The sequence below is a fragment of the Carcharhinus amblyrhynchos genome, chromosome 7 (assembly GCF_965287045.1).
Source record: "Carcharhinus amblyrhynchos chromosome 7, sCarAmb.v2.hapA, whole genome shotgun sequence".
In the NCBI taxonomy this organism is placed as follows: domain Eukaryota; kingdom Metazoa; phylum Chordata; class Chondrichthyes; order Carcharhiniformes; family Carcharhinidae; genus Carcharhinus; species Carcharhinus amblyrhynchos.
Genome location: NC_137330.1, coordinates 69,717,640 through 69,741,910, shown reverse-complemented (window position 1 = coordinate 69,741,910; position 24,271 = coordinate 69,717,640). Strand labels below are relative to the sequence as shown.

Here is a 24,271-nt window from a genome sequence, read left to right as displayed (position 1 = left end):
GGAAAATCCAGGCCCATGTCTCTGGCTAAATCCATTGTTCACCTTAAAAGACAGACACTGGTTATTAGTGCTTCTACAGGTTTAATGAGTTTTGTCGTAAGTCCAGGCTGGTGGGGATAGATTGTCTTGTCATTCCCTTGTTTCATTGATTGTAATGGCCCACTCAGTGATAAGTGTGAGATTCCACAAGGGTGAGGATCGAGCTTCATCTTTTAATTACTGTTGGAAGTTTCCAGAGTTGTAGCCAACTTGTAAATCATGTGACCTGTCACAGCCATTTGTTTTGGCTGGACAAAGTCTATTTTTAAATAAGCAGAAAGTAAGGTCTGATTTAAGCAGTTTATGATCTTTCATACATCATTCAGGTTGCCATTCTTTATCTTTGGCAGTGAAACTTGACATATTGTTCATTCATGTGTCACATCACAGATCCTTTCCTCACATGGTGATCAGAGGCATTAACTTTTAGTGTGGGTTACTGGACAACAATCAGATGGACTCTGGCCAATTTTTTTACTTCCCTAACTTAAAAGTGCTGAAACTACCATACACGGGGACATTCCTATTTCACTCTGATTTAACCCTGTGCAGAATGGGACCTTGCTCCCATTTCCTTCAGAAGGTGGCCTTCGGGGTTTCCTGATCCCCATCCCTACAGGAACTTGTGCCTCGTTTCCTATCTATTTCCATCATAAAGGCTTCTAGTAGTCATCCTGTTATCCTAGGAGCCCTTGCTTGTTGCTGCATTTTACAGCTTCTATGTGTATCTAGTGTCCAGTACAGGCATTCAGCAACAGCGTCTTTCCAAGGAGTATTACAGTGCCCCTTTAAGAAGACTAGGATGGATGCAACATGTACTGTCAGCACACACCTGCTTCTGTGTACTCTGCCAGCCAGCAGCTCAGGCCTTCCTCTTACCAATGCTACGTTGAAGCTACCAAGTTTGTGTGCCTCAATGGAAACTGGCATGGAAAGAATGAAAGCTGTGACACCCAAGCCCAAAAGTGAACCATTATCAATTTTTAGCTGCTAAAGTCTATGACTTAATGTTTTGCCTCAACCAACAGTCATCATACTTTCTGCTTGTGAAAACGTGAATAATAAGTGTGCTTCAGTCATTAAATCTAATAATAACTTCTTTAGCGGGTAGACTCTAATTCAGCATCTATAATAAGCAAGCGTTTTGTGAACCACCTACACCATGAAAGTCACATTCTGTCAGGTTTTATATTAGTGAATCAGTCTACTTAAGACATGAAGCAACATCAAACATGCCAGCAGCATGCTATTTCTTAATTGCTATTTATTAAAATAATACAAGTTATAATGTGTGCATTGTATTATGGTAATTGTTAATGACTGCATGCCACATATAGTCTGTTAATACAATAGAAGGGTACACGCAAAATTAATCGAAAGGTACTAATTAATCAGAAAATTAAGGCAGTGAATTTGGGCTCCATAAGGCACTGGTTCCAGTACAATGGAAGCCCTGAAGTGAGGAAATGGGGCCTATTATGTTTCTGACAAAGTTGGATGGGCAACAGCATGGCTGTAATATGTAAGTCAAAGGCTTTCATACTGGGCAGTTTGTGACAGCAACAGCAGTTCTGCCTGATTTGATGCTTGTTCTGGGAATTCTCTGGACCAGCAGTAGACTGTGGTGATTCAGCAAATATCTGTGCTAATCATTCTCATCTGAACAAGTGTTTAGCTCCAAGAGGGATATCCCACTAGCAGTATGTTCAACTTGCAAGTGAAATAATTTTTGTTGTGTAAAATACTTTGGACTTATTTACTGTGCAATAGACAAGGCACCAACCACTCATAAGAGAATTGGTAAATATGTTATTTATTCATTTATTATGACTAGGCAAAAAGAGAACAATGATACATAGGTATAAAACTTGAAGACATCAGAACTGTATGTTTGTGCTCTGCTCAATGCAAAAGTTAAATCAAGACTGGAACAATGATACACTTCCCTTCTAGTGATATCATGCTGATGTCCATTAAAAGCCTATTACAACATTCTCCTTTCTTTTTAAAGATACCTTCCCCTCTTCCCAAAATGCATAACTATCTACAATACACATTCATGTTTAGTTACCATTGAATAAGCATATAAAATTGATGAATCGCTAAAGCATAGAGGTAATCTGCTGATAGGCCTGGATTTTGTAATCATAACCTTATCTGGAAATTTCTTTAAGTGCTCAGAATGATCTATGAGATTGTCTTTGCTGGGTGTTGCTCCTACTTACATTGGGACCTTATCCTAGGCACAGTAGGACTGTAAAGTAGTTAAGATGATGACATGGATCTGATTTATCCTCGGTTACACCTCACCATTGTGCCTTTGTATAAAATGACTCCACAGGAGCTTAGTTCCAAACAAATGCTTTTCACCTCGGCTGACATGTTTGGGATCCTGGATGTGAACTTGTTGTCCGAAGTGTAAACTTGGCAATTCCGTACCTGCATTTTTATTGTGCATGTTGGTCATCTTCTTTTGTACTTTTAAAAGTCATTTTGTAGTTTCTGAGAGAGTAGAATGCATAAGAGTAGAAAAATTGGTCTGCTAAGCATGAGCCCTGGCATTGATGGAATTGTTTCACTTAAAAGTGGTGCTGTCAGATCTAATATTCCAATGTGTAGATCTTGCTTGTTATGTCTACATTTAAGAATTAGAGATTTCACTATGTGCATCAGTGAAATGTGTCATGTCAGTGCAAAGTTAAAATGAGAATCAACCCCACTCCTACTCTGGCCCGAAAAGAAAAAATTGGTACTTCCAGTTAACCTGTATTTCTTAATGTCATCAGTGTCCATGTAATTTAAAGTCAAATCTGATTTTATTAAACCCCTTTAAATCACTTTAAATAAACATGACAAACACTGATTACTTTTACTGGATTAGATATGAATAAACTGTTCTCCTGTGAGTCTAATTGTTTTGTGTCTCAAACGGCAGGATTTCAACTATGTAGCTTTCTGTGCAAAATGTTTGACCTCACATGCCACAATATTAATCTACATCCATGTAATGTATTTCCGCATAACCACTCAAGTGTTTATCTGTTTCAATTCTTCCAGCATACAGGAAAATATGTGAATACTGAAGGAACCTGGTAGCTCAAGCAGTTTAGCATCCAAATGTTTGGGAGCTTTGAGTCTTAGGGTTGTCCTGCCATGTACACAAAACAACCCAAACATATACTTTTTCATCTGGCTAGTGAATTTAGTCACTTTTGGTTACCTTATCAAGGGGAGTTCAGGCATGCCATCCGTGAGACAGAGGAAAAGAAGCACTTACCAAATCCGTATGATTCTTTGGACTGTACACAAGGAAGATTTTCTTGCATTTCCAACTGGCACTTAACTAACATGACTAACATTAAGGAAAAATAGAGAAAGGAAAAAATGTTCCTGCTGACTCTGTGGATTTAAACACTGCACAATATGGTATTTGAGCCAAGGGTCTTAAGTTCAATCTCGAATCTGTGCTGCAATTAACTGATTACATTGTAATTAGCCTCAGAATTGTATAGTCAACTTGGATTCTCATTTCAGATTGCTATTTTGTGACCTGCATGTTGGAAAAATGTACTTTTATGGCAGTCTTACATGACCTCTCATATTAACCCCCGATATTAATGAAGAGCAGGGGCAGAGTATGGTTGCAGATATATTCAACCAAAGTCTGACAGTCCCAGGAAGTGGAAACCTTGCCAATCTTTAATGGCAGCAGCTCCGTTCGATAAAATGCTGCAGTCTTCCATCTGACACCCAGCCAAATTGACAGTCCCTCAAATCTGGAGCAGGCCACAGCCAGGGACCAAGGGGATGGTGTTCGTGACTGTCAGAGTGGGGTATTGCTGGGGTCTTGCTGTGATTGGGACATCAGGCAGTGTCTGCCTATGATTGGGGCTTGAGAGCAGTGCAGGGGGATTAGGAGGAGGGGGTGTGCAAGAGTGGTGTCAGTGATTGGAGCCAGAAGAGTAAGTTCTGTTTGATCAGTACCCATGGGAGCATCAAATGAAATTGAGGTCAGAGCGGCAGAGTGGTTAACACTGCTGCCTCACAGCGCCAGGGACGTGGGTTTGATTCCCGACTTTAAAGTTTATAAAGTTACTGTGAAATTTCCTTAGTTGCCACAGTCTGGCACTTGTTCAGGTCAATGCACCTAACCGGCACATTTTTCAGACTGTGGGAGGAAACTGGAGCACCCAGAGGAAACCCATGCAGACACAGAGAGAACGTGCAAACTCCACACAGGCAGTGACCAAAGCTGGGAATCGAATCCAGGTCCCTGGTGCTGTGAGGCAGCAGTGCTAGCCATTGTGCCTCTGTGCTGCCCCTGGGACCACTGTCTGTGTGGAGTTTGTACATTCTCCCTGTGTCTGGATGGGTTTGCTCCAGGTACTCCGTTTTCCTCCCATAGTCTGAAAGATGTGCTGGTTAGGTACATTACTCCAAACAGGTACCGGAGTGTAACGACTAGAGGAATTTCACAGGAACTTCATTGCAGTGTTAATGTAAGCCTTACTTGTAACTAATAAATAAACTTAAAAAATACTTTAAAACTTTAAGGGTGCTGGTTTCTCTATGCGAAAAAGGTGGGAGGGTGGTTGGAGTGCCCATCTGTATAATCGGGGACAGTGAGGGAGGATGGTGAATGGTTGATGTGTGTCTACTATTTGTGTCAAAGGTTATATCTGTTTGTAATTGGTGATGGTGGGACGAGGTATTGGTCCACAATTCAGGTCACAAGAAGATCCGAAAAATAATTTTCAAACATGACTTTTGGATCAGATTTTGCTTAACATGAAGCCAAACACGCCACACCACTGGTCAATATTTCTCAGGACAATAACTAGACCCATTCGGCATATTTTGGAAAAAAGGACATTGATTCCTTCCTATGGGTGGCCTCCTTGCCTGTTTGAATAGTGGGCTAAAATGTAGACACATTGAGAACAAAGTGAGATCAGCCCTCATAACTACATCAGTACTTTAACTTTGCAAGTTCGGAACATTTAATATTGGAGTCATCGTGCATTTGTGATGCTCCATGGTCAATTGCTGATACTCATTGCTTAGATAGGAAATGGGAATTTGGGTCAAACACTGCATTATCAGCAGATTATTCGACCAAGAGAAAATTAGAGACCAAAGTGATGCACAGGGACTAATTAGAAGAAGAACACCTGCCCAATTTTGAGATGAATATTCGTGCTAAAATAAGAAAATTTAGCTTGAAGCAAAAATGTCATGATTGATTAAGCAACTTTCAGTTCAAAATGGCCTAGGGCAGCACTTTTCACTTCATGTGTTCCTCCTTCAATTTATTCCAATTCAGAACAAAGTAAAACTCAAGGTTGAATGAAGCATGTGGTTCATGGAGATTAACTTGACTAGGAGAGTGCAGTTCAGCATCAATTATCTACGTGAATTATCAGTGAAACACGTGGGAATGGAGAACTCACATCCTTATCCAGCATGAAACAAAACATTTAAACAAAGCTCCTTAAATTTTTGGAATATGAAAATATGAAATGTTCTAGTATTTGTAATTCATTCCTGAAAGGTAACCAAAGATCTCTAGTTATTAAAGTCTTAAAATTCTGTAGATGGCAGAAACATAGAAAATAGATTCAGCAGCAGGCCATTCAGCCCTTTGAGCCTGCACCACCATTCAATATGATCATGGTTGATCATGAACTTTCAGTATTGCACTCCTCGTATTCCTCCATACCACTTGATCTCTTTAACTGCAAGGGCCACATCCAGCTCCCTCTTGAATATATCTAACAAACCGGCCCCAACAGCTTTCTGTGGTAGAAAATTCCACAGGTTCAGAGCTCTCTGAGCGAAAAGTTCTTCCTCATCTCAGTCCTGAATGGCTTACCCCTTATGCTTAGACAGTGACCCCTAGTTCTGGACTTCCCAACATTGGGAACATTCTTCCCGCATTTATCCTGTATAATGCCATCAGGCTTTTATATGTTTTTATGAGATCCCCTCTCCTTCTTCTAAATTTCAGTGAGTACAAACCCAGTTAATCCAGTCTGTCTTCATATGTCAGTCCTACCATTCCAGGAATCAGTCTGTTGAACTGTCGCTGGACTTCCTCAATAGCAAGAATATCTTTCCTCAGACTGGGAGACCAAAACTGCACTCAATACTCAAGGTGTGGCCTCACCAAGGCCCTGTATAACTGCAGCAAGTAACTGCAGGTTATTGCTGTTTATATTGAGCATGAGAAAAAATGGCAAATATTTTAATATAATTACTGAAATCAATTATTTGATTGACAGGTTTGTTATTTAACGTATGTCATTGGTATAAAATCTTTTAGGATGAGTTCCTTCAGTAGTTTATTGGCTTAGTTCACTGCTTACCAAGTGGGTGAGTGAACAGACTCTTCTATACCAGGATGCTCACAGATTTGATCTCTGGTCTATGCTTAATTAGTTGACCTCAACCGGCTGTGGATGGGAATGCTACCATTGGTCCCAGCCCCTCCTAGCCAGAAAGAGTTCAAGCCAGTCACTGTTCTTGTGATTGCTTTTCAGTGACTCTGCTGTGAAGTATGTGCAGTAGATAACCTTCGACTGTGGTGGGCTGGGAACTTTATTGAATCGGACTGGGTAGTCATTGGAAAGGATGATTGGGCAGAGTGTATAATGGGTGGGGTACGCACCACCACCAGATTTGTGTATAGATGAACGGGCCTTGAACAGGGAGGGTTCGGACAGGTTGTGGGGTTGGGTGGGGTTTAGGCTGCAGGCAGGTGGAAAGAAATGAGGTGGGGGAAGTTGGGAGGGGAAGCTTGAAATTAGAGCACCCTTTTGCTTCCTGGGGCGGCACTGCTGCCTTACAGTGCCAGGATCCCGGATTCAATTACAGCCTCAGGAGTCTGCACATTCTCTCTGTGTCTGCATGAGTTTCCTCCGGGTGCCCCGGTTTCCTCCCACAGTTCAAAGATGTGTGGTAATTGGCCACGCTAAATTGGTCCTAGTGTCAGGGGATTACTGGAGTAAATATGTGGGTTTATGGGGATAGGGCCTGGGTGGGATTGTAGTCGGTGCAGACTTGATGCACCACATTACCTCCTTCTGCATTTGTAGGGATTCTATGGTTCCTGCCCTTTCAAGAGATCTTTTAAAACATCGGTTGCCCGTTCCCTCCTACCCATGCAGCACCATGTTGTCAAGTCTATTGGTAACAAGCGTAATTGACCCTTGATTATCTATTTAAATATGGTGAACAGCCTGCCAATTTTGGAGCCTGCAACCTCACTCCACCTTTCCCCATCATGGAGTGAGCTCAGGGGGTGTGGGGAAGTGGTGGGCATTTGCCCTATTTTGTGTGCTGAAAACATAGCCAATAGGGTCACGTAAAATGCAGTCCAATGTGCGTCATAGATTATTCCATGACATTTGGTGATGCTACTCGAAGAAGCCACCACTTGTGGGACAGGCTTACAATAAGACCAGATTTTCTTTTCCTTAAATAGACTCATTTATGCGGCCAGGGTACTGATTAAAGTTACATGATAGGATTAAGTATAAATCAAGGCAAAGGATTTCCACTACACTGAGCTATGTTAGAAATGAAACTGAAAATGTTGTAAAGATGCTATCTGCAGAAAGAACCAGGGCCAGAATTTTGCACAGTCAGAGCAGGCCCACAGTGGCACAAACAGTCATGAAATGGGAGGACATCCCAATGTCGCTGCACCACTTTGCAATATTTTAATTAGCGGGCATGCACGGAAGTCGATATCCCAGAAGCTGCCATACATTCTTCATCATTCCCAAGGCACACTAGGATGGCCAGTTTCAGGGAAACTAAGACTATCTATTGAAAAGATGGCTGATGATGCCACCAAGACCCCAAGGGCTGCAGTTGAGGAGAGCTACAACTGCATCCTGCCTCTGTAAGAGTAATAATTGAGAGGGCAATTGGCCCGCTCAAGGTGAGGTTTCACTGCCTTGACTGCTTGGGGGGATCACTGCAATATCCTCCTGAACATGTCTCCCTTGTTGTAGTAATCTACAGCACCCTACACATCTGGCTGTCTCAAGGGGGGACCCATTGGAGGATGAAGACAGTGATGCTGTTCTAGAGATCATAGAGGAAAATTCTAGTGCTAAGTCTGGGGAGGATCCTGACGAGCCCTCATGGTGAGGAGCAGGATTCTGATTTGAGGATGCATATGGGAGACTAAGCAAGCCTTGATTCAAAGGACTTTCAGTTAGGAATCCAAAGCAAGGAGTCAAGGTGATGGCAAGAAAGATGCCACCTCACTGATTGGTGCTAATGAGACATTCATGTCATACTTCACTCAAATCTGACACATGAATCCCAGGTCTCTTCCCTATCAATTGTCTGAAGCGCACTAAGGCCAATACACATCATCTAGCATTTTAACAATGAAGGCAAAGTTAAATATGCACCATTACACATGTGCCTAGGAGAAATTAATTGCCTTTATCTGATCATTGTGACACAAATTTCTGCTTGTGAGTGCTACATCTTAATATCTCCCCCCTCATTGGCAGCTGACACTGTTAGCCTTGATGACCAGAGGTGGTCAGTATCTAGTTGCTTGTGTGGGCCCAGTCTGGACAAGAGGGTCCAGTGTCATGGCTGGGTACTCCTTAGTTATCATTGTTTTCTCAGATGTGATGGTCACTGCAGAGGAGTTTTTGCCATCATCAGGAGCTGAGATGAGCCCCCAGATGCATGGAGCTGTAGGTCATCCGAGGTTTGTTTGAACCTCTCTGCTCACCATTGCTGGTCATCAGACAGCTAGGAGAGTTACTAAATGCCGCCTTCATCTCTCACCTCTCCCTGAAGCTCCAAAACAGATGCTTCCAGCCTTCAGGGAGCTCCGTTTAAACCCCCACCCACACCCTTAATGCGCCTGGTGCCTGCCATCTTTCCACTCCTGCCAGTAGTGATGAGCCTGTCCCAGCAAGTGATTCACACCGGCCAGCAATGAATTGAATAGTCAGTGTGAAATTGGGATCAGGAGCCCATCGCAGTCAGGAGCAGATTTCCGGTCCCGCCAGTCATACTCACCCAACAAGCTAAAGATTCAGACTCACGTTTCAGGTTTGTGCCAACACTTTACCCCCAAAGCAGTTCAATGAAACTGCAGCCAAGCAAAGTCTAACTAATGCAGATGAAGTTCTGGGCCACTTGGGATTAAAAATTAGCATGCAGCACACTGTCCCTTCGACAGTTCTGTGTGACATGTTGCAGGATATATATAAATCAGTTGATCTACTTCTATTTCACGGTGGACTGGAATATGCTTATAAGCAAAAATCTTGAAATGTTTTGGATTACGTTTTGAGTAAGTTGAGCAAAAGGTCAGGAAATAAAGCAAGAGAAAAAGAGGATTTAGTAATTTTTGAAGATGATTGGATGTTGCGGGCTATGTTGGCTCCATAGTAAAGAGAATGAGTAAGATTTACAGTCAGTGTTAGTGGTTCACAATCTTCTTGATAAGAAAAGGATAAAGCAAGCGCATTTAACATTCAGTTGATGGAGAATTGAATTTTGAGTTAAAATTAGTTTATTAGCTACAAGTAAGGCTTACATTAACACTTCAATGAAGTTACTATGAAATTCCCCTAGTCACCACATTCCGGCACCTGTTCGGGTCAATGCACCTAACCAGCATGTCTTTCAGACTGTGGGAGGAAACCGGAGCACCCAGAGGAAGCCCACACAGACACAGGAAGAATGTGACCCAAGTATGGAATCAAACCCTGTCCCAGGCAGCAGTGCTAACCACTGTGCCACCTTTAAACTCAAATCAATTCTGGCAGCAGTAGGATTCGAACACATGCCTCTGCAGAGATAGAAGCCTTAATCCAGCACCTTAGATCGTTCGGCCATACTACCATGCATATGACCAAATATATTGTCAGTTTGGCTGTAAACATATGGTTGAACTTCTGTGTCTACTTGTTTTGCAGAATGTAAGCCATTACAAAAGACACTGGGTGGAATTTTACCGTCTCACCCACGATGGGATTTGTAGCAGCAGGACATGGACTATGCAAAGGTCCAATGACCTTGCGTGGGATTTTCCAGCCTTCGGGCAAGTGCTGCGGAAAATTCCTCCCACTGTGTTAATATGAAGCTCATTCTGTTGTATAACTCATAATTATAACACTGTGATCTTGTAGATGCATAATTTGAATATCAATGAACTGCTTGTTGTGTTCTCGGTGCTTTCTCGTTCATCCCTCCTAATATAAATTAATCTGACTTTTTTCTTTTTTTTAGTTTTCAGGACTCTACCTTCTGTCTTTTTTCACAATAATTCTTGGATTAATCTTCTACTCTTCCACTTCCACATATGTGGCCCAAGATCCACGTGTATACAAGCAGTTTCGTAACCCTGCAGGCCCTGTAGTCGAGATACCAACCACTGGACAAGTGGAGCCATCAGTCACATATTCCAGCCTAGGACAGGAGACTGAGGAGGAGGCCCATGTCCGAGTTTCATGAGGAGGCACTAAAGATGTTTCCTGGCACTTCAATGGGCTTTGTTTTGCATTCCTGGATTTTTTTTTTGTTTTGTTTACATCACCTCATTCCCCCTATTTTTGGTTTACTACATTTTAATATTTATTTTTCAAGCCAAATTTCTAGAATTCTTTTTACTAATTGTAGAATTTAGTAAATTGTTATTTGAAACAATTGGGTGACAATGTGTCAGTTCACTGACTGAGAGTTTTTAAGTGGATTGCAATCAATTGATGGTTTAAAAAGTGCCATCTAAAACATTTTTATAATATAGTCTATATATCACTACCACTGTATGGGAATAAGGGGATTTTAACTGAGTTTAAATATGCACTGTATTTTTTCTCTTTTCCAGTCATTCCCATCTTTTTGCACATAAATGTTTCCAAGTTAAGGCCATCTAAGAAGTCATTTAAAGGGTGATGTTATCTTTCTATATGAAACGCCACAATATGACCTCTGAACCTGCGTCAATCTAGGATGGGCGATTGTATAGTTTAGAATTTGCTAACTTGTGCTGTTAACATTTTGACAAATTGTGTAGTACCTTTGTGTTGCTTTAACAATTAGTATTCTTCACAGTTAGATTACAAAAAGTATGGACTGTACCCCATGGGTAGAAATCTACTGTTAAATAAAGAAGAGATAATAACATAATACGGTTAAACTCGACACCATTACAAGAAAACAAACCAAAAACTGCACAGTTCAACTGAAAGAAGCCCTTTATCTTTTTGATATCTGCATGCTCTTTATGGACTGGCTGTGGCAATGTAATGCCTGTATGATGTTTTCAAATAAATGCTTTATGAAAGATAATATCACAATACAGACTCCTGTCTACTACTTGCACTGATTTAGAAAAACAGACAGTGGACATTATTTTCAGTGTTTCCTGTACTAAAATTACAATTGACTGTAATTTATATCAACCAAACAGTAAAAATGATCATGATTCAGTGATTGAATTTTATGTAAAATTGATGTTTTGACAAAATATCAGTGTAAAAATACCTGGACAATGAACATAGAATCCCTGCAGTACAGTAGAAGGCTATTTGGCCCATCAATTCTGTACCAACCATAATCCCACCAAGGGCCTATTCCTGTAATCGCACACATTGACCCTGTTAATCCCCCAGACACTAGGGTCAATTTAGCATGGCCAATCAACCTAACCCGCACATCTTTGGACTGTGGGAGGAAACCAGAGAACCCAGAGAAAACACACACTAGGAAGTGCAAACTCCACACAGACAATGATTCAAGTGCGGAACTGAACCTGGGACCCTGGTGCTGTGAGGCAGCAATGCTCACCACCGTGAATCCCTGTAAAGTATGAACACTTCATTATATTTTTGGTCAATTGAATGATTTGTTTCTCATTGCCAACAATCACAAAATAGCATCACTTTTGCAGTTGAGTCTCTCACCAGGGTTTTTTTATTCTTTCATTAGTTTTATTGCCCATCCGTATTGCTCTTCAGAGGCACCTTCCTGTGGATTTGGGATCACATGGAAAGGATGGCAGATTTCCTTCCCTAAAAGGCATTCATGAACCAGATGGGTTTTTACAACAACAGTTTCACTGTGAACAAAAAATTTTATTTCCAAGTTTTTATTCAATTCAAATCTCACCATTTGCTAAGGTGGGATTTGAACCTGGCTCCTTAGAGTATTACCCTGGGTCCCTGGAATACCAGTTCAGCAGTAATACCACTACATCATCACCTCCCCATTTATAGATTCACTCATCAATAACAGCCAACACTTGAGTTCATCAACCACATGTGAATTGAATTATTTGTTCAGGATGGACAAACAAATGTCACCATTGTCATCCCATTGTAAGTATCACCACGTTGGCTGAGCCAAAGAGCAATGACATGGCAATTCATAGAAGGGGGAGTATTTCTTAGTTACTCCAAGTTAAACGATATAGGCACACTAATGGCTATGGCCATGAGTATAAAAACAGCAAAGATGAAGAAACACATTCCATTCATGAAAACAAACTGCGAATATTCCGTTTATCATAGCAGCAGCATTATTGGAAGAGATTCAAGTGGAATTATCAACCAAGATTTTTGCAAACCGGGTTAAACAATCTGTTAGGAAGTTAAAGGAACCTGTTTTTAAAAAATAGTGTACATACTTTAATTATTACACTTGCTAGTTTTGAATTACAGCCTAGATCAATCTTGAAAGAGACATACAACCTTAAAGAGACTTAAAGAGAGTTAATAATGTTGCCAAAGGCAATAATTTTAAGAAATAAATTATTTATTAACTTATCATAACCGACACATTTTTAGGATAGAATATAAAGTATGATTAAAGCACAGAAGAAGGCAATTCAGCCTGGGTCTCTACAAGAACAATTTACTCCCCTCTCATAGCATTGCAATTCTTGTTTCTGAAATAATTATCCAGTGAAAATTGATTTTGGGCAGCATGGTAGCACCGTGGTTAGCACTGCTACCTCATAACGCCAGGAACCTGGGTTCAATTCCTGGCTTGGGTCACTGTGTGGCGTTTGCTCATTCTCCCTGGGTCTGTGTGAGATTGCTCTGTGTGCTCTGCTTTTCTTCCACAGTCTAAAAGACGTGCTGTTTAGGTGCATTGGCTATGTTAAATTCTCCCTCAGTGTACCCGAGGGAGTACACTGGTGCCGGAGTGTGGCAATTAAGGGATTTTTACAATAACTTCATTGCAGTGATTTTCCAAGCATTGCATTTGTATTTTTTTGCCAATCACTTTAAATCTGTGACGTCTAGCTCTCTTCACTTATGGGAGAAATTTCTCTCTATCTACTCTGTCAAGACCCTTCATGATTTTGAGCACCTCAATCAAAACTCCTCTCTCCTTTTCTCAAGTGGAACAGCCAAGCTTCTTCAACCTATTCACATAACTGAACACCCCATTTCCGGAACTGTTATTGTAAAGCTATTTGTGCTTTCAACAAAGCCTTCACAGCTTTCCTAAAGTGGATTGCCCAGAATTGGACACAGTATTCCAACTGTTTTATAATGTTTCAAAGATTAAATAAAATTACAGCACAGAAACAGGCCCTTTGGCCCTTCAAGCCTGCACCAACCATGCTGCCCGACTGAACTAAAACCCCCTACCCTTCCGGGGACCATATCCCTCTATTCCCATCCTATTCATGTATTTGTCAAGATGCTCCTTAAAAGTCGCTACCATATCCACTTCCACTACCTCCCCCAGAACAAATTCCAGGCACTCTCCACCCTCTAGGTAAAATATTTGCTTCATACATCTTCTTTAAATTTTGCCCCTCGCACCTTAAATCTCTGCCCCCTAGTAATTGATTCTTCCACCTTGGGAAAAAGCTTCTGACTATCCACTTTGTCCGTGCCTTTCATAATCTTGTAGACTTCTAACAGGTCATCTCTCAACTTCTGTCGCTCCAGTGAGAACAAACCTCCTCATAGCTGATACCCTCCATACCAGACAACATCCTGGTAAGTCTTTTCTGTACCCTCTCCAAAGCCTCCACATCTTTCTGGTACTGTGGCGACCAGAATTGAGCACTATAATCCAAACGCGGCCTAACCAACGTTCTATAAAGCTGCAAAGTTCTATAAAGTTTCATCATAACTTGATTGTTCTTACTTGTTCTTACACTCTGCCTCTATTTATAAATCTTAGGATGTATATTCCTTTTGACTACTTTCTCAAGCTTTTTTCATTCACTCATGAGATGTGGGCTTCACTGTATAGGGCAGCATTTATTGGTCATCCCTAATTGTCCTTGGGAAGGTGGTGGTGAGCTACCTCCCTGAACCGCTGCAGTGCATGTGATGTAGGTACACCCACTGTGCTGTTAGAGAGGGAGCTCCAAGACTTTACCCCAGCAACAGTGAAGGAACAGTGATGCATTTCCAAGTCAGGATGGTGAGTTGCTTGGAGGAGAATTTCTAGGTAGTGGTATTCCCATGCATCTATAGCCCAAGTCCTTCTAGATGGTAGTACTTGTGGGTTTGAAATTTGCTATCTAAGTTGCCTACCTAAGTTCCTGCAATGGATCTTGTAGGTGGTACACAAGATCACTTTTCATCAGTGATAGAGGGTGTGAATATTTATGGATGTGATACCAATCAAGCGGACTGCTTTGTTCTGGATGGTGTCAAGTTTCTTTAGTGTTGTTGAAGCTGCACCCATCCAGGTTAATGGAGTGTATCCATCACACCCTTGATTTGTGCCCTGTAGATTGTGGACAGGTTTTTGGTGAGTCAGGAGGTGAGCTACTCGCCATAGGATCCCCTGCCTCTGACCTGCTCTTGCAGCTTCAGTATTTAAATGACTAATCCAGTTGAATGGTAATTCCCAGGATGTTGATCTTGAGGAGTTCAGTAATAGTAATGCCATTGAAAATCAAAGAGTGATATTTGGATTCTCCCTTGATGGAGGTAGTTATTGCATGCCACTTGTGTGGCACAAATGTTATTTTCCACTTATCAGTCCAGTCTGGATATTGTCCAGGTCTTGCGACATTTGCGCATGGACTGCTTCGACAGCTGAGGAATTGTGAACGGCACTGAACATTATGCAGTTATCAGGGAACGTCCCCTGGAAGGAAGGTCATTGATGAACCAGCTGAAGATAATTGGGCCTAGAACACTATGCTGAGAAACTCCTGTCGCAATATCTCAAGACTGAGATGATTGACCTCCAATAACCACAACTATCTTCCTTTGTGCCAGTATGACTCCAAATAGTCAAGAATTTTTCCCTAATTCCTATTGACTCTAGTTTTGCCAGGGCTCCTTGTTGCCATACTTGGTCATATGTATCCATGATGTCAAGGACCATTACTTTTGTCTCACCTCTTGCATTCAGCTGTTGTGTCCATGTTTGAACAAAGACTGTAATGAGGTGCTGAGCTGACGAATGAATCCTTGTGAATCCAAACTGAGAGCCATTGAGCAAGTGCCACTCAATAGCGCTGTTGATGACTCCTTCCATCATTTTGCTGATGATCAAGAGCAGACTGATAGGGCAGTAATTGGCTGGACTAGATCTTGAAGGATCTTTTTATACGCAGGACATACCTGGGCAATTTTCCACCTTGCCAGATAGCGTCAGTGTTGTAACTGTCTTGGAACAGCTTGGTTAGGGGAGCGGCAAGTTCTGAAGCACAGGTCTTAAGCACTATTGCAGAAACATTGTCAGTTTCCATAACCTTTGCAGCATCCAGTGTCTTTTGCCATTTTTTGATATCAAATTGTGAATCAAATCAAATTGTCTGAAAATGGTATGTGCGATGTTGGAGACCCCCAAGGATGCCGAGATGGCTCATCCACTCAGCATTTCTGGGTGACGATTGAAAACGCCTCAGCCCAACTTTTGCCTTGATGTGCTGGGCTCATCCATCATTGAAGATGGGGACATTTCCTCCTCCAGTGAGTTGTTGCATTGTCCATAGCTATTTATGACTGGATGTGACAGGACAATAACACTTAGATTTGATCCATTAGTTGTTGGATCGCTTAGCCCTGTGCTGTTGGGCATGTAAATCATTCTGTGTTATAGCTTCAGCAGATTGACATTTCATTTTTAAATCTGCCTGCTCTGCTCCTGGCATGGCCTTCATACGAATATACAAAATAAGAGCAGAAGTAAAAGGCATTTGGCCCCTCAAATCTACTCCAGCATTCAATAAGTTCATGGCTGATCCATTTGTGCTTTGAATTCAATATTCCCATCTACCTCCAATAACCTTTGACTCCCTTCCCTAACAAGAATATATCGACTTCCTCCTTAAATGGCCCATCTCCATCAGAGGCAGAAAGTTCCAAAGTCACACAACCCTCTGAGAGAAAAAAGTCTCATACTCTCTGTGAAAGAACAAAGAAAATTACAGCAGAGGAACAGGCCCTTCAGCCCTCCAAGCCTGCACCAACCATGCTGCCCGACTTAACTAAAACCCCCTACCCAACTGAGGACCATATTCCTCTATTCCCATCCTATTCATGTATTTGTCAAGACGCCCCTTAAAAGTCACTACCGTATCTGCTTCCACTATCTCCCCCGGCAACGAGTTCCACCCTCAGTGCTTCCTCCAAGTGGTATCCAACATGAAAGAGTACTGATTCATCAGCTGAGAAAGGTGGGGGGGAGGGAAATGTGAAGTTGCAGGAAAAGGGAGCCAGCAATAGATTTTAATCAGTAGGAGGTTTCTTTGCCCATGTTTGATCTGATTCCATGAGCCTACATCGTCCTTAGTTCATATTGTGGACTCCCACAGTAACACCCTACCGCTACCTCTACTGGATCTGTCCTGCTAGTGAGACAGGACATAACTAGGGATGGTGATGGTGGTGTCTGAGACATTATCTTCAAGGTGTGTTACCATGAGTATGACAATGTCAGGCTTTTTCTGTGAGACAGCTCATCTAACTTTGGCACTGGTCCCCAGATATTAATAAAGAGCACTTTGCAGGATTGACAGGGCTGAGTGACTGAATGCCACTGTTGTTTCTGGTGCCTAGGGTGATGCTGGGTTGTCCTATTTCATTCCTATTAGTGGTTTGATACAACTGATTTGCTTGCATTCCAGAGGGTATTTAAAATTTAATCACATTGTTGTGAATCTGGTGGAATCACATATAGGTCGTATCAGGCAAGGACGGCAGAGTTCCTTCCCTAAAGGACATTAGTGAACTAGATGGGTTTTTATAACAATCAACACTGATCTTCATTAGTCTTCTAACTCTAGATTTTATTTAAATTCAAATTTCAGTATCTGTCATGGTGGAAGTCAAACCCAGATCTGCTGTGCATTATCCTGGATCTCTGGATTACTAGTCCAGTGACATTATCACTACAGGATATAATTCCCCAGTCAGAAGAAAGTGGGACAACCTATTTTTAAGGCACCTTTCTAGTCCCTTCCACGTTTGGGGTGAGCAGAAGGCATCCTGAAGAGTTGTTCAGTTCAATTGCAGATGCTGCTGCCCAAAAACTCCTCTGTCCCAACACTGGTGTTCAATGACTTTCATACATTTGTCACCTCTGTGTAAATTCCTGACAGGGGAATCCATGCTTCTCAGCCCTGCCCTCATCACCAACGCTCCATCACCACAGGACTGGGCAAATGGACCCTGACCAATGTCGAACTTCATTTTCTTTAATATGTGGGCTTTGGGGTGCTGTCATCGTCCAAACAATTTCAATTTGTCGGTGGTCAGAGTTTCGTGACGATTCAGAACATGATAAACAGGACCACCTTACTGCTGTAAAATTCTTCCGCCTTTCTATTCGTGGAGATGCACAATCCTCCTTTACCTGTTCTGTCATTGATAATGTCGTTGACTGCACTCAACTGGAAGCTCCCATTGACCTTGCCATGATAGACAGCCCTAGCAGGATCATGGTCTTCCCAATGACATCGCTCAAGGGATCATTGGAATGCACAAGCCTCTCCACCACCTCAAGGTGGCAGAGATGACCCTCAGGGTAATGGCCTTTTTAATTTCCCCTTCTGCTAATAATTTATCATTCCCTTTTAAATTTCTCAACATTATCCATCTCCAATGACGATCAAAAATACTTCTTCACAGATGTAATATGAATTATTAACTCTATAGCTGATTGAGGGGAGATTTATTAGAGATGTACAAGATTATGACGTGATTAGATGTGAAAAGTCATTTCCATTCACTGGTGATACAAGGACTAAGGGACTCAGATTTGAAGTTTTGGGCAAGAAATGCAGCAGAGAAAATGAGAAGTTTTTAATGCAGTAAATGGTAGTCATTATTGTAGCGATGATGGAAGCTGTGATGATGAATGATTCCAAGGGAAATTGAATGGGTACTTGAATGAAATAATGTGCAGGGAGAGAAAGGGGCAATGGGTATGATTGGGCTGGTCTGCGGAAAGCCAGCATGAACTAAATGGCCTCCATCTGTGACCTAATTATCTATGGCTGATTCAATCTGTAATACTCATAGAATAAAATCCCTATAGTACAGAATGAGGCAATCAGGCCATTGAGTCTATACCGACCACACTTCCATCCAGGCCCTATTCCCGTAACCCCATGCATTTACCCAGCTAATCCCCCTAACACTGGGGTCAATTTAGCATGGCCAATCAACCTAACCCACACATCTTTGGACTGAGGAAGGAAGCCTGAGCACCTGGAGGAAACCCACGTAGACACAGGGAGAACGTGCAAACTCCACATAGACAACGACTCAAAGCTGGAATTGAACCTGGGACCCTGGCGCTGTGAGGCAGCAGTGCTGACCACTGTGCCATTGTGCCACCCCAACACAAGTCATTTTATTATGTTTCAAGGTTAACTATGTAGCCAGAATTAAAAATCAGTGATTGCATTACAAAGTGCAGAAGTACATCCATGCTACAATGCAAGTGAAAAAATAAATCAGAAGAGATGTTAAATAGACATGCAGCTAATTTCAAATTGCACATTTTGCACTGTTGTGCAATATTAAAATCTACCAAAAAAGCTGGTGGCCTTAAAATTCACGAGGGAACTGGGATGGCCTGGGTAAGATGGTGTCAGAGAGTCGGTGGTGAACACTCAATGGGCCGAATGGCCTCCTTCAGCACCATGGGGTTTCTTTGATTCTATGATTTGACTTATTTGTGATGTTGCCCAGGTTCAAACATGCTACCAGCGCACGTGAACAGAGGACGGAATTTTACTGGCATGTCCACCCAAGGTTCACACAATCCCGACCATGGCCGATGGAGAATGCTGTTCTCTGAGCCTCGCCCGCCCCCAGAATTGGGGCGGGTGTGCAGGTAGAGTTCCAGCCAAAATATACAGATGGAGAATTGGCATAAAGTGGGGCACCTGAGAGTTGTCAATACTTGTTGATCATATCACAGCAAGAGTCACCAGGAAAGGAAACTAAATCAAGAATGATTTTCAGATGCAGTTAATAAGAAATGTTTACATTTCATGTGACAACATTTTCCGGGGGGAATGATAAATGTTGAGTGGAGAGGAAGTTAGAAAAGTGACCAAAGGCTTGGTCAGAAGTGGTTTGAGGAAGCAGGAAGATCAAAAGGCAGAGAGATTTTGAGGTGCAGTACAGAATGCTAGGTTTTGCCTTTCCTTTGCCTTTGTAGGGTAGAAACTGCATATTAAGCAAGAGTTGGAAGAATGGTATATCCCATTGTGGGACATACGGATGAAGATAATTGCATAGATAGATGCTATTGAGGGATTTGAAGACGAGTAAAAATCACTGATTTTGAAAGCAGCTGTGTTTTCAGCTTGAAAATTACAGTCTCTCCATATTTTCATTCTTCTGGTGGGCAGGTGGACAATATTTCCATCAGTGATAGGCAGCATCTTCCTATAATGGGCTAAAGTTTCTGGTGAGTCCGCCACCATCTAATAAGCAACATATATTTTTCTGCTACTTAGACATTTCTGCATTGCAATGTTGTAGGCAAGAGCCCCTTAACACGTCTAAGGTTAGAACTACTGACTGGTTCTGTCAGATGATGTCTGAGCAATCTTGGTAAAAAAATAAAAATAACTGACAGGGACAGGAATAGTAGCTACCATTTCTGCCGCATTCCAGCTGAGTGGAGCAAGTTAGAATTGGCTCTAGGATTTCAAAATTGATGGACTATAGTGCAAGAGGTTGTAGATATGGTGAGAGACTTTTTCTGAGAAAGGAAACAACTCCAGAATGAAGTGGAGTTGATGTAACTCCCTGTTGCGGTGACTAAGAAGCTTAGTTGGTTTTGCAGGAATCAAAAAGCAGCATCAGGAGAAAAATCTAAAGTGATCTCTGCAAATATCGGGATAGCGAATAACATGTGGACCTTCAAATCGGTTTGGCAGCCAGTGCCAAGTAGTTTGCAATCATCCTGGTCCCTTTCTAATGGCACAAACCAGATGTGCGAGGCCAATTAGCATGTTTAAAGTAGTATTTAAATATGTTTAGCCCAGTTTCTCCCAGTTACTCCTGGGACCTTCCAACTTTCGGGTATGCCACAGGATGGGTGGGAGTCATACTGGTCAACATGAATGGAGACCAGGTGCAATGGCCATACTGTGGGATCAGAGGCCATTGAAGCCCCCGGGTGGTTGGGGATATGGCTGGACAATGCCTTCTTGGCAGTTCCCGCCAGGCACACTGGCAATGGCCAATGGGCACCCTGGCAGTTCCCACAATGCACTGCCAATGTGCTGGGCAGTGCCAAGGGGCTGGGGTCTAAGTGGGAACAATGACATGGGTCTAAGCTGGCGGGGGCTGCTTTGCAGGAGGCTAAAGGGGGGAGGGGGACTATGCAAGAGGGGTCGTGCAAGCGGGGTGGGGGAGGTGGTGGTTGTGCAAGGCAGGTCATGCAGAGGTCGACAAGGGTGCAATGCGCCATTGCCAGAAATCCATGTCAGGAAGGAGATGGGGAAATGTGCTGTCGATGTTGAGGGGGAGGGGGGCTTCAATGTCCGTGTGGGGAGGAAGAGAGTTTCCCAGTGCATCGTGAGATTAGGACGGCTAAGCACTTTGCAGCTGGAGCTGGGCACACTGGCGTGTTTAAGCCCTGCCCTCCATCGAGAATCAACACGCAACTCACCATCTCCCAACTGCTGAGTGTTGAATGATTGAGGTCCAAACGGTGCCTGACAGACTGATGCGGATCACTTACTGGCAAAATACCATCCATGATCTGACAATTATTATTATTATTATACTCATATTAGTTCAAACATACTGAATGATTAAAATATGCAATTTGAGTGCAGTCTTGGAGTGACACCGGACAAAAACCTTGAAATGTTCAGTGCTGTCTTTAGTTACATCCTCTGGAATAATTTGAGCAGCAGTTCCTGTGTGTTGAGACAAAATTAACAAAGACTAGAGATTACAGTGAAGAGAAACCACAGGGATTATGCTTTATTTCAGCTCCAAACGTCTACATTTGTTTTAGAATTACATACATGCAATAGAATTATCTGTGCTTAACAAATGTTAGCAGCATTTTGTGAAGTGACCTTCATGATGAATCCGCTTTGAATGCAGTGACCTTTGAAAAAAGGTTAGAAGAGTTGATAGGTTTTTAAAAATGTGTATTCTATCTTGCACTTAAAATCCATAAGTCTCTTAGCAGACCTTGTATCTACACCTTCAGTTGCTGGGTTGCCCCAATCTGATACAGCCAGAAAACCTGATGGACCAGGTGCCATGCATTTTGTGAAGAATTGTCTGACTTACCTGGTGACAGACATTCTTAGTTTTGCTGCTGAATTGCGAGTAGTGAGGTGATGTTGTCAGATGTTAAACAAATCCCTGTCAAACACGTGAAGAATTCTGCAGATGAAATTTGTGAACTTTTATCTGAAACTAGGATGCCTGATAACCCAAATACAGCAAACATATCTCTCAGAACTCTGCACACATTGTAACTGAAATGGGGCAAATTACTTTGATAAAGTTATTGCAATAATCACACACCATGAGCAAGATTTGGCTGTGTGGTTCAAAAGGATCAGCACCAACCTTCACCCACAATCCCATGCTGAAGTAAAGGTTTCTCATTTGGAGAAATGAGCCAAACAGATTTCACAATGCATTGTTGAAGCTTTGTTAACATGCTGGGTCGATAGATACCATCACAGATTCTATAGATACAGCTTATGTAATACATATTGAATAAGCTACTGACATTAATTTTTACTGCAACGAACCTCAGACCATGAGTTTTTGTCTCCTGAATACCAACTCTCTTTGTATAGTTAGTTTATCTCGAAAGTTAGAGGAAGAGTGTTGGCATTCAGGCACCTCTGACTCAATTTCAGGCACCAGCCTAGCTGAGTAACAATCCTCATCTCTTCCTGGTCACCAGCTGCAGCAGGATTAATCTGTTGCCAGAGTGAATCTTTACTTTTAAATGATACGTGAGAATCAATTTCTTCCTTCTCACATGTTACTAACTTTTAGCAAGTATTTTCTGCTCAATGAATCACCTGATTATAAAATACTTTCAGACAATACTTTTGAAGCAACCTTTAAAATAACTTAGGCACAGTCTGAGAGTTCGGGGTAGACCATTTAGGATGGCAATGAGGAGATATTTCTTCACCCAAAGAGTGAGCCTGTGGAATTCATTACCACAGAAAATAGTTGATGCCAAAACATTGAATGTATTCAAGAGGCTGGATATAGTACTAGGAATGAATGGGATCAAATGTTATGGGGAAAAAGCAGGATTAGGCTACTGAGTTGGACGATCAGCCATGATCGTAATGAATGGCGGAGTAGGTTCAAAGGTCTAAATGGCCTTCTCCTGCTCCTTTCTTCTATATTTCCATGTACACTGTTCAGTGATTTGTAATTTCATGTTTTAACTGATTTTTCAATTAAGGGAAGTGGACTTCACTGGCTCAGACAATATTTATTTCCCATCCATAATTGTTCTTCATAAATTGGTGGTGAACCAACTTCTTGAACTGCTGCAGTCTGCTGGATATAGATATATCCACAGTGCTGTTGGAAAGAGACTTTCAGGATTTGGATACAGCGACTGTGAAGGAACAATGATCTATTTCCAATTCAGGAGAGTGTGCGGCTTGGAGGGGAACTCTGCAGGTGATGGCGTTTCCATGTGTCTGCTATTCTTGTACTTCGAGGTGGTAAAGGTCATAGGTTTGGAAGTTGTTGCACAAGGAGCTTTGATGACTTGTTACAGTGCATCTTGTAGATGGTACACACTGCTGCCACTGTGGTGGAGCGAGGGACTGTTTAAGATGGTAGGCAGGGTACCGGTCAAGGGGAATCCTTTGTTTTTGAATGTTGTTGATGATAACATATTTTAATATTCATCAACTTAATCTTCAACTTTATTACAGATGAACATAAACATTAGAAACTCTTTGTTTATCTGAGCATACATCTTTTCTGCTGTTGTTAACACTTGATGCACATTTGATGGGTTGCTCATTCATGCTGCTCAAAGCCAGCTTGAGGTGCCTTTTTGAAAAGTAACTTCTTCCTTGTGATTATAATGCCTAAGATCTTGCATGCTGGTGACGATCTTTTTGAGTCATTGCAATACAAAAATCTTGTGATTTTTGCCAGAAGCAGTCTGCTTTTCTGTATTAAAACTCTGAGCAACTTATTACATCTGGCAGATGCAGGAAAAACTCACTCAGATATTGATCAAGATCCAACAGTTACTGGAATGCTTTTACATCAATCACTGAAGACATTTCCAAAACTGTCCTAGATCCGCACTGTTTCTTTTCCAGTAAGAGGAACTTCTTGCCTTCAAAGTTTCATTTTATTGGTGTTTAATCCTACTCCATGACTGCTGCATCGTTGTAGGACAACTTCTAGGTTTTTAACCTGGCTTTGAATTGCTACTTCAAATATTTTTCAAAACCAACGTCTCAGAACATCAAGAGTCATTGAGGCCTTAGCATTATGTAAATAAGCAACTAAATCTTCACAAGGTCGCACAGTGGTTAGCACTGCTGCTTCACAGCTCCAGGGACCTGGGTTCGATTCCCAGCTTGGGTCACTGTCTGTGTGAAGTTTGCACAATCTCCTCGTGTCTCCGTGGATTTTCTCCGGGCGCTCCGGTTTCCTCCCACAATAAAAAGATGTATGGATTAGGTTGATTGGCCATGCTAAAATTGGCCCTTAGTGTCCTGAGATGCATAGGTTAGAGGGACTAGTGGGTAAAGTATGTAGGGATATGG

General features: G+C 42.0%; 1 protein-coding gene across 1 annotated transcript in view; it reads left to right on the top strand.

Moving 5' to 3' along the window:
- Positions 1-11,373, top strand: part of slc35f1 (solute carrier family 35 member F1) — a 334,841-nt gene extending 323,468 nt beyond the window's left edge. The window contains exon 8 of the mRNA XM_080193321.1: positions 10,312-11,373. Within this exon, the coding sequence (XP_080049447.1) occupies positions 10,312-10,536 (225 nt within the window). The 3' untranslated portion in view covers positions 10,537-11,373. The remainder of the gene's footprint in view (positions 1-10,311) is intronic.
- Positions 11,374-24,271: the final 12,898 nt, after the last annotated feature.